Source organism: Typopeltis vanoorti, chromosome 3, assembly GCF_054136105.1.
Source record: "Typopeltis vanoorti isolate ZY-2024b chromosome 3, IOZ_Tvanoo_1.0, whole genome shotgun sequence".
Taxonomy (NCBI): Eukaryota; Metazoa; Arthropoda; class Arachnida; order Uropygi; family Thelyphonidae; genus Typopeltis; species Typopeltis vanoorti.
In genome coordinates, this window is record NC_143551.1 from 171,567,768 (window position 1) to 171,582,944 (window position 15,177).

A 15,177-nucleotide genomic window follows, 5' to 3' on the forward strand; every position below is an offset into this window, starting at 1 on the left:
TGATAGCATTTTTATCAATATATGAAAATTTTAAGAGCATAGCTCATCAGCGCTCATCTTAATTGGTTCAAAGCAATTAATTATAGCAAACTTTGAAAACTTTATCAATTAATTGCAATCAAATCTGCATAGAGTGCTGAACAATGTGTTTCTTTTAAGATACATTAGAAAATAATAATAAAGGAGAATGCTATATTTGGTTGGTATATTTAATTACTCAAAGGTGTAAACATAATAGTAAATATGGAAGAGCAACTCACGACCAGTGACAATATTTGATCGGATCATTTGACACAATAACCAATCACAGCCACTGATTTTTGCCATTGTCTCACCGTACACCCTACCTCACCTTCTGGGTGGTTTAAAATGCTGGAATGCTATGACTTCGTCCCAGTGCACCATCTGTACTTTTGTTCAAAGGGCTCAAAGGTATATATATTTGTGATTGCACGCACAGGCTATTAATGTGAACGTGATGCAATGTTTACGTATCAGTAAGTGTACTCTTCATGAAGCATTAGTATATTGTGTTTGATTTTAAGAATCACACAAAGCCAGGAAATAATTACGGAAGTTTTTAACAAGAATAATTACAAAAATATAATATTGGTAATATTGTTATTCCATGGATGTTCAGCACTATACACTTAGCACACTCTGAATATATGCCCCTGATATATATGTGTGTTGTTTGTTTGTGTGTAAGAGTTTATAAGGCAGGACACCATAATAAGATGGTAACAATTATTTTAATTAACAACATGATGTTTCATTCCATTTACATAGAATTTCTTCAAGTGTAAACATACAAACTGGTATGTTAAAGATACCAAGTAATTTTATAACCTTGGTTTTAATCCTTTTTCTTAAGTAAGCAAACCGACAAGTAAGTCAAGTTTTCACCTGAACGTGGTTCAAGACTTATGGTGGTGGTGCAACACCAAGGCAACTCGGGGTAAAGATGGATTAAGTTGGTGTTGACCACCACCATAAGTCTTGAACCACGTTCAGGCTCAAACTTGATGTACTTGTCTGTTTGCTTACTTGGGAGAAAGGATTAAAACCAAGGTTATAAAATTACTTGGTATCTTTAACATACATTATTATTATTATTACATAACACCTCCAGGGAGTCCAAATTATACCCAAGGTAAAAAACTTTTCACATACAAACTGGTAGACAAACAGTGAAGACCAATAAAATATTTCTAATTATGCATGGCATTGTTCAGCACATTGTGCTTGTATTACACACACACACACACACACACACACACACACACACACACACACACACACAACATGTTGAACAATGTGTAAATGTGCATGTTTGCATGTACATTGCACATAAATACATGAGTGTGTTTACGTATTCATACCTTTGGCTAATAATGGCTGATGTATTTATTTGATACTTGGGTTTATATTTAGATGTTTAGGATCTACAGACTTATCACCACCTTTATGTAGCAGATCAATTTTACCCTCCTTCCAATCCCTTGGAACCTGTGCTGTTGTCAGACTCTTATTAAACAGGCATGCCAATGCTACTTCCAATTCCCTGGAACATTCCCTTAAGCTGTGTGGTGATATGTCATCAAAGTAATTTATTTCTTCATCTTCAAATACATCCTGCTCACTCACTCACAATTAAGACATCCTCTCCTATGTCCTCTACACTTGAGTTTCTCATGATTTCACCCTGATGAGGATGAAACATCCTTATAAATTGATTAATGAATACCTCAACAATGTCTTCTGCAGCAGTTACCATTCTACCGCTTTCATCCATTAGCATCATCTTACTATGATCATTCTTCCTGCTACTTGTCACATATCTAAAAAAACTCTCTAGGGTTTTTCTTTGCTTGATTTGCTAATTTCTGCTCGTACTGCACTTTTCTGGTCCTTACTAACTGAGTCACTCTCTTGGCTTGTTCCTTATATTCTTCATGTAACTGATTATTAGTAGCATTCATCTGCTTTTGCCTCCAAAGTGCCTTCTTTTCAAGATTTCATTCTTAATCCTCTCATTCATCCATTTTACACCTACCTTATTCAGTCTTTTGACCTTTGGAATACATGCACACATTGATACTGTTATGTATTTCTTTGTCAGTTCCCAAGCAGCATTATTTCCTTACTGCTCAACTTCTTGTTCCATGTTATAGCTCCAAGCTTGTCATAATTACCAGTCTTATAATATCACATATATCCTTCCTCAAAAAAGTCTGCATAGCTAGTCACTACCCAGGCAATCACTTCATGATCAGTCTCATGAACTGGAGGAAAGTGTGAAACTCCACTCACAGTTACATCCTCTGATGAAATGATCAGATCTAAAACTCTCGATCCTTGCGTGCCCTCCTTTACGTGCTACCTGAGATAGTTATCTCTCAAGAACTCAAGAAATTAATTTTCCTTATTCCCAAATGCCTCTTCATTCCAATCTATACTACCATAATTAAAATCACTCGTAATAATCACCCTTCCTTTGTTTACTAACCCAAATTATTTATACATTTCTTCATCACCACCCTCCACATTTCCTGGCCTATAGCAACATTCAGCCAACATTCAGCTAAATATGTCTTCCTGTCAACCTCCACTTTACAGCATGCTGCCTCATAACCATTGCTACTATTTTCTGCTGTCATGTCTACCTTATGTGGACATGATTCCCCTGCTATCATCAGCAGCACTCCCCCCCCCCCCCCTCCTTCTTGTCCTTTCTATTCTCGCGAAAAATACTGTATCCTTCTATTTCTATTCTCATTAGAATATCATCTTCATTCAACCATGTTTCGCTTATTCCAATGATTTTGGGGCAAACTCAGTCAGTGAAATCATTTCATCTCCCTTATTTCTGATACTTCTGGCATTTGTAAACAAACACGGTAATTCATTTTTAGGTCTATAACCAGTCCTATCTAAACCACTTGTTGGTTTTAATTTCCTCAACACACCTGCCCAATCACCTTTATCACCACTTACCACAGTCTCACCTTCCTCACTCTCTATTCATCTCTCACACTACTAATGATTTCACTGCCAAGCACTTCTGTCTCTTCAATACCACTCTCTTGATTTTTCACTTTATCTCTTGTTTCTGATCTCTTGCACATCACACACACTGCACTTTCATCTAGAAATACTTTCCCCATTGCACTCAATCCAAAGCCATTCAAATGCCACCTCACCTGTATAATTCCATTCTTCCCTCAAACACATGCCATACATCCACAAACTGCATTCCCTTCTCCTTACACAGCTCCTCTTGCATACCATTCATGATTTTGACTCTCCATCTCAAATCATCATTGTCATACCTTGGCAGCACACTGACAACCTTTCCCAGTACACTGTTATCTCACTCCTATCAATAACCTCCTGATATTCACCCTGACATGCTCCTTATGTCCACTTAGATCATTTGTCCTCACAACAACCACTAACTCTCTTGCTCGTTTCTTCTTCATATCCATTGCCTGAATTATCCTACACGCTCTCCCTCCTGGATAGCAGACCTTACGGACTCTCTCATTAACTAATCGTCTAACTATGGAATCTCTATACAGTGCTAAATAAGAATTTGGTAGAATGAGGTATTGTGATTTTAAGCCAAAGTAGGTCAAAATTGGGAGATTCTGGGTAGGATAATCTCTTATATAGTATATTGGAGCAAACATAATGTGCAGACCCAACACTGAGGTGAAAGGAATTAAAGTGTGTGTAGTTGCAAGCCCGGCCTGAAACAGGGGTGGAATGGGCGAATGCCCCAGGCGGAAAAGCAAAAGGGCAGAAAACTTCCAAAGAGTTGTTTTAATTATACTGGAGGCAGAAAAAATAAAAAATAAAAAAATTAATTAAATTGGATATATCATATATTTACAAAATATTAAATTTATATATACATATTTATAAAGATAATTAAATTTTATTCTAATTATATAAGCTCCAAATAATTATTTTTATTTTGATAATCTCTGAGACAGAAACATTTAGATCCAATTTCATTGAGAAAATTTGATTCTCTTATAAATAGAATATTTTTTATTTAAGAAACAAAATTAATTGGAAATTTTTATTTAGTAAATTAATATTTCAAAATAAAAAATTTCATATATTAATAAATTATATAAGTATGAAACTTTTTGAAAAAATTAAAACTTTTTTAAAACTATATTATAGTCATATAAGATGTTATTATCTATAATTATAAATCATTCACATATCCACAAAATTTTCTTACATGCCAGTTCGCTATCCCTGTATTAGTGTGTATTATATTATTAGCTTGCTGATAATATAATACACACTATTAGTAAGTTTGTAGTTAAATATGTGATTTATCTTAGTAATAATTTAAAAAAAAAATATTCGTTTCATTTTCTTTGTAGCTATAGCCATGGTTGTTTTTAACTTTATTTTTTTTATTTTATGAACTATTGCATATATTTGAAATTGTGCCCATTGACTACTATAAGGAGTTTTATATTAATATTAAACAAGGTAATTTTTAATTTTGCTTTGCTAATTTATTTGTTTTCTTAATGCAGTAAAATCAGATAAAATATGATTGTATAAAGGGGTGAGACTTGGCAAACGACAATTCAATTCTAAATTTTTTTTTACGTTGTTTTGGGCCCATACTTTATGAAAAAAATAAATAAATAAACTTTTTTTTTTATTATTTCCAAAACAGACAAAAATGGCAGACCAGAGGGGAAAAAAATGAAAACGCTTTCTGGTCATCAATACAGAAAAAGACGAGCAGAACGAGTAGTTATTCGAGCTAAACAAGAAAATCAATTGCGGAAATTTTTTAAATTATCACTAACAAGATTCAGTGAAAGCAACGTTCCTGTGGAGTCCCTGACTGACAATGAGTCTGAAAATTCGAATTTGTGCTTAGATGATAATCAGGCTCTTGAGAACATTGCCAGTTTGCTATCCCTGTATTAGTGTGTATTACGAGCTTTTTGCGATCCAGCTTTATGACCAAACTTGTCCAATTCAATTGATATATTAGTAAAATGAGGTCCTCCTGTTGAATCAAAAGACCTTTTTCCATGCGATGAACATAACAGAAGTTTTCACGTATTGGTTTATAATAGGATTTTGAGTAACGGAGAAACCATTAAAAGATCTTGGTTAATTTACTCAAGTTCTTTTGAAAAATGGATTGATTTGGAAAAGCATTTAAAAAATGAAACTACAATTGATCAACATCAGCTAAAATTATTCAAAAAAGAACAAGAACACTGGATTTATGTTTTAAAATGCATCATATCGGTTATTAAATTTCTTTCAAAAGAAAACATAGCGTTCAGAGGAAGTTCGTATACTCTGTATACAAATAATAATGGAAAATGTTTGAAACTGATTGAATTATTCATGGAATTTGACAGTGTATTACAAAAACATGTAGAACGCATAAAAAACAATGAAATTCACATTCGTTATTTAGGGAAATGTATACAAAACAAAATCATTAATATGTTGAGTAATGAAATTTAAAAAAAAATTGTATCTAAAATAATGAATGCTAAGTATTTTTCAATAATTGTTGATTGCACTACTGATATTTCACAACAGGAGCAATGTCCTTAATTGTAAGATATGTTTCTATAAAAGAAAAAATGAAGAAACCAAAGATATTATAAAAATAGAGTAAAGATTTCTAGATTTTATTAAAATTAATAATGCAGCAGGAAGTGGTATGGCTGAAGTAATTTTAAAATTATTAGAAGAAAAAAACTTATCCCTGACCATGGATTCAAAATATCCATTGTCAGGGATATCAACAGGTCAAATATGAAGGGGAAGAATGTAGGGATACAAGCACTTTTAAGGAACAAAAGTCCTGGAGCATTTTTTGTTCCATGTTGTATTGTACGCATTCCTTGAACTTCGTATTGAGCGATGCAGCAAGCTGCAATATAGATACGGTTTTATTTTTTGACATTATTCAGTCAATCTATAATTTCTTTTCTTCATTGAATCATCGATGGGAAGTTCTAAACCACGTCCAAAATTTTACTTTAAAACCTTTATGCACGACAAGATCGGAAAGTCACGTTGAAGCTATAAAAGCAATATGAAATCAAGTAAAACAAATACATGATGCTTTAATTTTCAGCACAGAAGATGACAGCTTAATTGGGCAACTAGGAATTGGAAGCTAGTTCGTTAGCAAAAAAAAAAAAAAAATAATTCTTTCAAGTTTATATTTGGCACATTTGTGCCAAATATAAACTTGATTATGGAAATTCAATTATGGAATTGATTATGGAAATATCTTAATTGAAAAACTTCTTGACGTCATACAGCGAAAATAATTTTTTGAAAGTTAAACACCAAACCCATAACTTTGCTCTAAATATTGGATTAAATGCTGATTTCCCAACTAATGACAGCACATGAACTTGACGTGCAAAAACTCAATTTGATTATGAATATCCTGATGAATCAATTGCTAATTTTGAGCGACAATTTCAAACGAATTTTTAATGTAATTCTTGATTCAGCAATAACATTAATCACTGAGAGATTTGAACAGCTAAATAAATATGAATGAATTTTAGGGTTTCTCTTTAACATTGCTAACTTAAATTTTGATAATGATACAGTAAAAAAAGTTTGTTTCAACTTAGAAATTGTTCTGTCTGATAGTGATCAAAAAAGATATTTCAGCAATAGATTTATTAGATGAATTAAAAATATTGTCTTGGAGGATATCAAATAATTATTCTCCCAAAGAAGTATTAAATTATATTTGTGCAAATAACTGCATAAGATTTTTACCTAATGTGTAACACATCACTACGAATTCTTTTAACAATCCCAACTACAGTTGCAAGTGCAGAGCACATTTTTTTTAAATTAAGACTTATTAAAAATTATTTGAGGTCCACAATGTCCCAAGAGATATTAGATGGCTTAGCCACTTTATCTATTGAAAGCCGAGACATTAGATCTAGAAGAAGTAGTAAAGTCTTTTGCCAAAATTAAAGCTAGAAAGGTTTCTTTTTTTTAAATAATTAAAATTGTTAATTCTTAATTTAAATTTTTTTATATTTGTTTTGTCATGTTTAATGTGATTTATGTAATTATAAATTATGTTAAAATTATGCACTCATATTATATAATAAACACAAACATATTTAATTAATTTATTATTATTATTTATTTATTCACTATATATATAATTTTGACCGAAGGGCAGAAAAAAATCTTGCACACACTGAAAAATTTGCTCGGGCCGGTGCTGTGTAGTTGGGTGAGGTTTTGCTGATAAAAGGTGGAAGTGAACATCATTAAGGTTAGAACTGAGGCTGTGTATATTTGTGAAAAGGATTTGGAAGGTTCTGTGAAGTTTGGTTTTGACCACATGGATTCTACATGTTCCCTATGCGATATTTGGGATCTGGTTTTCACTCTGGTTATTTACAGAATTTGATTTTTCTCACTAGTATCCTATCCTTGTAATTGATTGTACATATTTCTCTGCTTTGACTACTTTGATATTTCTCTTCCAGTTGTTTTCATAAGTGCTGCCTTTTTTTGTGCTGGGCATACATCAGATCTGGCCAGGCACATACATGTAATGCAGGTGCCTTCCGACTTGCTGTTCACAGCAATATGAACACTGATCTGCTTGTTCAGGTATTGCAGCTACTTGTATTACTCTTCATCTGCTTCATCTGCAGGAAGCAGATGAAGCAAAGTTGACGTGTGAATGAAACAGATGGTGTGACTAAACAAGCAGACTGGAATTAACTGTCTGTGTTGGCATGTGAATAGAGCTATGAATTTACTTATGCTAAGTTCAAGATTTTGAAATTTTGAAAGCAAGGATGGAGAGCAGTGCAGTTGGTGACAATATACTGTAGGAGGACACCAGAAATTAAGAACAGTGGGAAGAATTGTAAAGACAATTCTGATAATGAGGTATTGGGTCATTATCAGAATCTTCAGATAACACAGAAGATTCTGATAATGACAAAGAAGAAGTGGTTATACATAAAGAGATTATAGTTTTGCTATACAAGTTCTTAATCATGCTGCATATGAACAACTGTACATAGATATGATCTATTCATTGTAGTCAAAGAACAGTGGCCAAAGTAGTGTCAGGTCTTTATTGAGTATGAGAACATATTGAAGGATTTCCTTGCGTGGATTTTAGTGGTTGTAAAGCAAATGAGGGAGTAATAGACTGAGACATATAAGTTGCTGATAGGCTTTTACCAAATTAATGAAGAAGAGACTTTTCATTGAGAAGAGGGAGACATGACAGAACAAGAGACAACTTCTGGAAGGTGTATAATGAAAGTGTGAGCAAAGAAATTAGATTTTTTTTTTTTAGTAAAAGAATGATGGGTAACTGATGCATTGTTTGTTCCAATATGATGTATCATCTTGGAAACAAACTATGACTCATCAAATTGTGCATTATACAAGTTTAAATCAGTGTTGTGAGCATTGTGTTTGATAGTAAGAGACATCCATGATGAACCATTGTATCCATGCTGGTTTGGGTATAATGCTTGGAGTGTGTTTGAGGAAAGAGAGGAGTTGTATGCGAGAGACTGTTTACATTTGAATGAGGAAGGACGTAGGCATCTGGAGAGATTGCTGTTCTGAACGAGTCAGTGTGTCCCAGGGAGGATGATAGCAGGGGTGGCCTCTTGTGGGAATGGATACTTGGGAGAAGGGAGACAATGTCAGGTAACACTGAGCCCAGTGGAGTCCAGAAGAGATAATGCTGGGTATAGAACAATGGCATTTATATGCTGTATACTAATGCCAGGAGTATCCGGAATAAGGGAGAGGAATTGGTGGCGCAGATAGCATCAGCCTGGCCAAAAATTATTGCGATCACTGAGATGTGGTTGACAGAAGGGGATATAACAACAGGAATAGAAGTCGCTGGGTATAGCATTTTTCGTCAGGATAGGAGGGGAAAGCGTGTTGGTGGGGTACTGCTTATGATAAGTGATGACCTATGTCCTCTAAGAGTGGAGAATTTGGAAGGAAGTGAGACAAATGATTTTGAGAGCGTATGGTGTGAGGCAGAGGTAGGCAAGACAGGATATTTGGTGGGGTGTTGCTACAGACCCAGGAGCACAGAGGATGGGGACCAGGAGATGTTTAGACAGCTAAGTTTGGCAAGTGCAAGAAGAATGATTGTTATGGGAGATTTTAACTTTAGTAGTATAAATTGGAGAGAGGAAGATGCATGTAGCAATAGGGGAATGGAATTTCTAGAATTCTTGAGGGACAAATGTCTTAGGCAACATGTAACAGAGGGAACAAGAGGTTCAAAAATTTTGGATTTGGTTATAGCATCAGAAGAGTTGATAATAACTGAGTTGACGTCTCTCCCACCAGTTGGAGAGAGTGACCATATGGTGTTGACTTGGAAAATGAATAGACATGCATGAGTATCAAAGAGACGGGAACTTATGTGGAATTATAAGGCAGGTGATTATAATAGTCTTAGACGTCAACTTCGGGAAGTTTCATGGAGGGAGGAATTGGAAGGCCGGGATATCACCAGTGCATGGGAAATTGTGAAAGAATATTTGTTATCAGCAATGGTAAGTTGTATACCACGAGTGAAGAAGAGGACGCAATTTGGAGTAAAGTGGATGACAAACAATATTAAACAGGAATTGCATGCGAAAAAGAGGCTATGGAAGAGATATAAGGAGATAGGTGAAGAGATGCATGAGGAATATAAGACACAGGCCAGAAGAGTGACTAGTGTGGTAAGGAAAGCGAAACTGGAATATGAGAGTAGATTGGCCCTAAGATCCAAAGAAAATCCTAGGGAATTTTTTAGCTATGTGGCCAGTAGGAGGAGAAATGACTGTGGAAGAATGATATTGTGGGATAAAAATGGGAATAGAGTGACTGATGCAGAGGACATAGTGGAATTGTTCAATGAACACTTTATTGGAGTATTTCATCCTAGAGGAGTCAGTTTTAATGCTAGAGGGATAGGACTGGTACGAGGTCTGGAGGTACAGGAGGAGAGTGTGTTTCAGATACTGAGTACTCTGGATGTCAGTAAAGCTGTGGGACTGGATGGTATTTCGCCACGAGTTTTGAGAGAATGTGCTAGGGAATTGACAGTACCTTTAACGTGGCTTTTCAATGAAAGTCTGGCTTTGGCAAAGGTGCCCAGGGAATGGAAGGAAGGTAAGATAGTGCCATTGCATAAGGGTGGTAACAGACTGGAAGCGTCTAATTATAGGCCAGTCTGTGTGTCATCAGTAGTTGTTAAGATCTTGGAGAAAGTAGTGAGGGACCGTGTACAGCATTGGGCAGATGAGCGTAATGTTATCTGTGAGAATCAACATGGATTTGTGAAAGGACGCTCTTGTTTTAGCAATATGCTAGCCTTTTATAATAAAGTTACAAGAACATTAGATGAGGGAAAGGCATATACTGCAATTTTCTTAGACTTGGCGAAGGCATTTGACAGGGTGCCACATGATAAGCTGATATTTAAGTTGCAGCACATGGGTCTGGATGTCAGATTGGTCAACTGGATTCAGGATTGGCTGTCTGATAGGTATCAGAGAGTTGTGTATGGTGGAGCAGTTTCCAGGAGGCAGAGAGTTACAAGTGGGGTCCCACAGGACTCAGTACTAGGACCTATATTGTTTAACCTTTATATCAATGACATAGCCAGTGGATTGCAGGAGGATATTCAGTTGTTTGCAGATGATGCGAAGCTGGGAAGGATTATTAGTAATAGTGCAGATGTGGTAGCCCTGCAAGAGGATTTAAATAAGCTAGATAGATGGGCAAATGAATGGGGATGTCAGTTTAATGCAGCAAAATGTAAGGTCTTGATGTTTGGGAAACATCGATGGGATGCTGCATACTCTATGGGAGGAGTTATACTGGAGGAAGTAGGGGAGACAAGAGATCTGGGGTTGATGATTGATAGAAACCTGAAGTTTAGGGGACATATTGCAAAGGTGGTGAAGGTAACACAGAGGATTGCTGCTATTATGAGAAGGACACTGACCTGCAGAGATAAAAGGGTTATCATTCCATTGTATAAGTCTCTGATCAGACCACACTTGGACTATTGTTCTCAGATTTGGTCCCCAGGATTTGAAGGGGATAAATTAACTATGGAAAGGATACAAAGACGGATGACAAAGATGGTTTCAGGACTGTACAAGGATAGTTATGAGGATCGGCTGAGAGAATGTGGACTGCAGAGTTTGGTGGATAGAAGAAGGAGAGGTGATATGATTGAGACTTTTAAACTGTTGAGAGGTGGTTACAGGGTTGACACTGGGGAGTTCTTTCGCTTGGTTGATCAGCGGGAAGGAGTGATGATAAGAGGCCATCCCTGGAAGTTACGAAAGGAAACTGTGAGCAAGAGGGTAAGGAGTGGTTTCTTTGTGTGGAGGGTGGTTGAGCCGTGGAATGCATTGCCTGATGGAGTGGTGGGAGCGAAAACGGTCAGTGAGTTTAAAGAGTGGTATGATGGACTTTGTGTTTCTCAGGGGGGACCTCCCCTCAGTGAGTCTTGACAGACTTTGTCTTAGGAAGGACCTCCCTCGATGAGTCTTTTGACTCCTTGGAGGCCTGAATAATAATAATAATAATAATAATAATAATAATAAATAATAATAATAATAATAATTTGTCAATTGTAAAACATGAAACCTTCAAGAAAGCCACGGGATTCCTTCTTTTTTGTCTCCTAAATTTTTTGCAAGCAATAGTGCTTCAATTATCTTAAATGTCACGTTTGTACAGTTTTATCAGTTATAAAAGTAATCTTTCATTTGGATATTATTTTCGACTTGAAATTTTACTAATTCTAACAACTCTTAATCAATAATTTTTGTAGAATCTAAAAAGAAAGAAGAAATAAAAGTAGAAAAGAAGGAAGAGAAGAAAGTGGAAAAGAAGGAAGAGAAGAAAGTGGAAAGAAAGGAAGAGAAGAAAGTGGAAACGAAGGAAGAGAAGAAAGTGGAAAAAAAAGAGATAAAGAAAGTGGAAAAGAAGGAAGAGAAGGTTACTGCTTTTGTTTAATTTTTCATTATGATGAAAGGAAATCTGAAAAAACAAATTTCTTTATAAACTTATATTAGCATTCACTTATACTTGATATTCTTTTTTAGTATTAAGTATTGTTAAATTTATTTGAAATTAAAATGCTCATAATGGATGGTGCATTCTATCATCATGCTTGTTATACTTCACTTGAAATTCATTTGACATTGGTGCATTTTTTCTATACTCTTTGGCAATGCATTCCACTCACTCACTATTTAAATATTAATTTCATAATGTCTTAATCAGACCATTTTACTATTTTTTAAAATTTTTTTATGACACCTCCAGGGAGTCCAAAGACTCATCGAGGGAGGGCACCTACTCTACAACTCTGTCTCCACTAACTACAACGAACCACAACTACCATTATCATTTACAGGGCACACCCATTTGCATCTGAGCAGTTTCACGTACTCTCTTGCATTTCCTCCCTGTTACCTTGCTAATTCTTATCATCATTGTTATGTGTTACTAATGATATTAGTATCTACAGTTTATTGTTCATTATGAAGAAATGTGAATACTCATATAATTTAAGTAGTAGCTCTAATGTTTAATATCATTCGTGACAACAATTTATCAAGATAGGCTTACACTGGCATACCTAATGTTTGTCAAACTGCACCTTAACTTTGTTTGTCATTTTTATACCTTCTCATTTATCATATCTGCACTTAAAATGTTCTCAGACAATATGTTTTTATTCAGTGACCACTTGCAACCAAAAAAATCTGCTCCTCACGCTTTCCTAATTTCCAGGCCTCCATTTGACTTCACTGAAAAATATTTTTTGTGTTAATCTGTTACAAATCCCTTATAAACTTATTATGTCTCAATCATATCACCTCTCCTCCTCCCACCAAGGTTCATAGATGATATCTCCTCAAACCAATATTCCAGAGATGCAAAACTTCCTTATTCAGTCCTTCTCAGGATGCTTTCCAAAATCTCTTTATCACCTTAAAATCTAATGACCTTGATAGAACCATAGTCCATATATGGTTCTATACAATGTAACTATAGCCTCTTTATTTCTGCATGCCAATATCCTTCATTAATTCTACTTACTATAATTCACTGTGTTGTCCTCACAGTTCTACAGGATTGCCTGAGAATTTCAGGTCCTTTTCTACAATTGCTCTAGGTCCCTTATTTTCTCCATCTCTTTCATAATATCCCTATGATAGGATATATTTCCTTTCATACACAGCACTACCTCCTCCTTTTTTTCACCTTCCTATCCTTCTAGAAAATTTTATTATATATTTCCATTTTTTTCTGTTCCTGACAGTATATCATTCTCAAACAACCAGCTTTCATTTATACCAATTATCTTTTGGTATATGTGAAGTGTCACAATGATGGCCTGGTTGGTCGAGTAATTAGAGTATCTGCTCTTCAGCCAAAAGGCTGTGGGTTTGAATCCTGCACGGGCTTGGATGTTTGTGGAAATACTAGTGGTGGTGGTGGTGGTGTGCGGTAGATGGCGTTGATATAGTTGCAGTTTTGTAGTTGATGGATTGAGTGGTGGAGACAGAGTTGTAGAGTAGGTGCCCTTCCTCAATGAGTCCCTTGGACTCCCTGGAGGTGTTACATAATAATAATAATAATATTGAAACAATCAATACCACAAACTCAGATCACTTATTTCTGTTACACTTTACATTAATATACAAACTAATATTAGTACACAAACATGCATTTAATTACTCTGCCCTACTATAATCCTTATATCCATACTTCTTCTCATCCTTCCACAACCTGCTTCACCTCCCTCTCTCTCGTTCTCTCTCTCTCACTCTCTCTTTGATGCTTAGCAATGCTAACTTTTTGTTGACTCGGTGTATCCTTTACAAGTAATTTGATTAGATGCACTACACCCAATTAGATGCAGCCTATCAATGTGAAACCATTACAACTTCTCTTCTTGAAATATTGCACACAACTCAATCATTTTCCATTTATTATCTCATCTCCTCTTCTCAACTCAGTATTATCATATCTGAGCAACATGCTCACCAGTTTACCTGACAACATTATTATCCTTTACCTCTTGCATGAACTTCCTAAAATCTCTTTACTCATTCCTGTCTCACCATCCAGGACAGCTCTACTCACAACTACCACTAATTCCAATACTTGTTCTTTTTTACCTTGCAGAGCATAAGATATTTGTCTGAGTATTGTGTCACATGGAAAACATGTCTTATGTATTGTGTTATTCACGATATCTCTAATGATTTAATCTCCATATATCACCATCCTGGCATCCTTCAATACATTCTTTTTCTTATTTTCTCCTTCTCTTAATTTTTTACTTTTTCTTCTTTTTCTTATTCACATCAGTCAGTTACTTCTTTCAACTTTCAGTTTAATTCTCCATACATTTCATTTGTCTCTTTTCATTAATTTCATTTCACTCTTCATTTTCATTATATCTTGCCTAAACTCTTCCACCTTATTTCCACTAATACTGTTACCATGTCTCTCTAGGACTTTCATCCATTTTCTGATTACTTTAAGTGATGCTGTTCTCATTTTTGGAGTGCTTTAGTCTATCATCACACTTCACACATTCTCTCTCTCTCTCTACTACTTTTTTTTTTCTTTTCATTCAACTTAACAGTCCATCAAGCTTTTGCTTTTTAAAAAAAATTGTTACATAAAAATGCTGCAAAAATTGTAACAATTTTTGCAGCATTTTTGAAATGTCAACCACCAACACCTACATCCATTCTGACTATTGCAAAATTAAAAAAAAGCTCTCTTACAAAATACCTGCATAATATAATTTGAAAAACCTGTTTTTCTTCTTCTTCTTCTTGTTATTATTATTATTAATATTAACAGTTGATCTCCACAAAGTCAAAATACTCATCATGGGAAGCACACACAAAGATGTTTTAAACTCATTCAGTGTGTCCACATTTGCCACACTCTCAGATAACGCATTTCATTCACCAACCACTTTCAGGGCAAAGAACCTGCTCTTCCTTCACTTGCTTATATTCCTAGTCATGCGGTGTCCAAGGGTGATGTATTTGTCTCCTATTCTACAAAAAATTTCTTTCACATTAA

The 15,177-nt window shown here is 35.1% G+C and overlaps 1 protein-coding gene across 5 annotated transcripts in view; it reads left to right on the forward strand.

Moving 5' to 3' along the window:
* LOC150108743 (twitchin-like) overlaps nt 1–15,177 on the forward strand; it is a 2,666,638-nt gene that overhangs the window by 410,160 nt on the left and 2,241,301 nt on the right. For all 5 annotated transcript variants that reach the window (XM_090390962.1, XM_090390961.1, XM_090390964.1 and 2 more), the window contains one exon: nt 11,891–12,057. In XM_090390962.1, the coding sequence (XP_090247088.1) occupies nt 11,891–12,057 (167 nt within the window). The remainder of the gene's footprint in view (nt 1–11,890; nt 12,058–15,177) is intronic.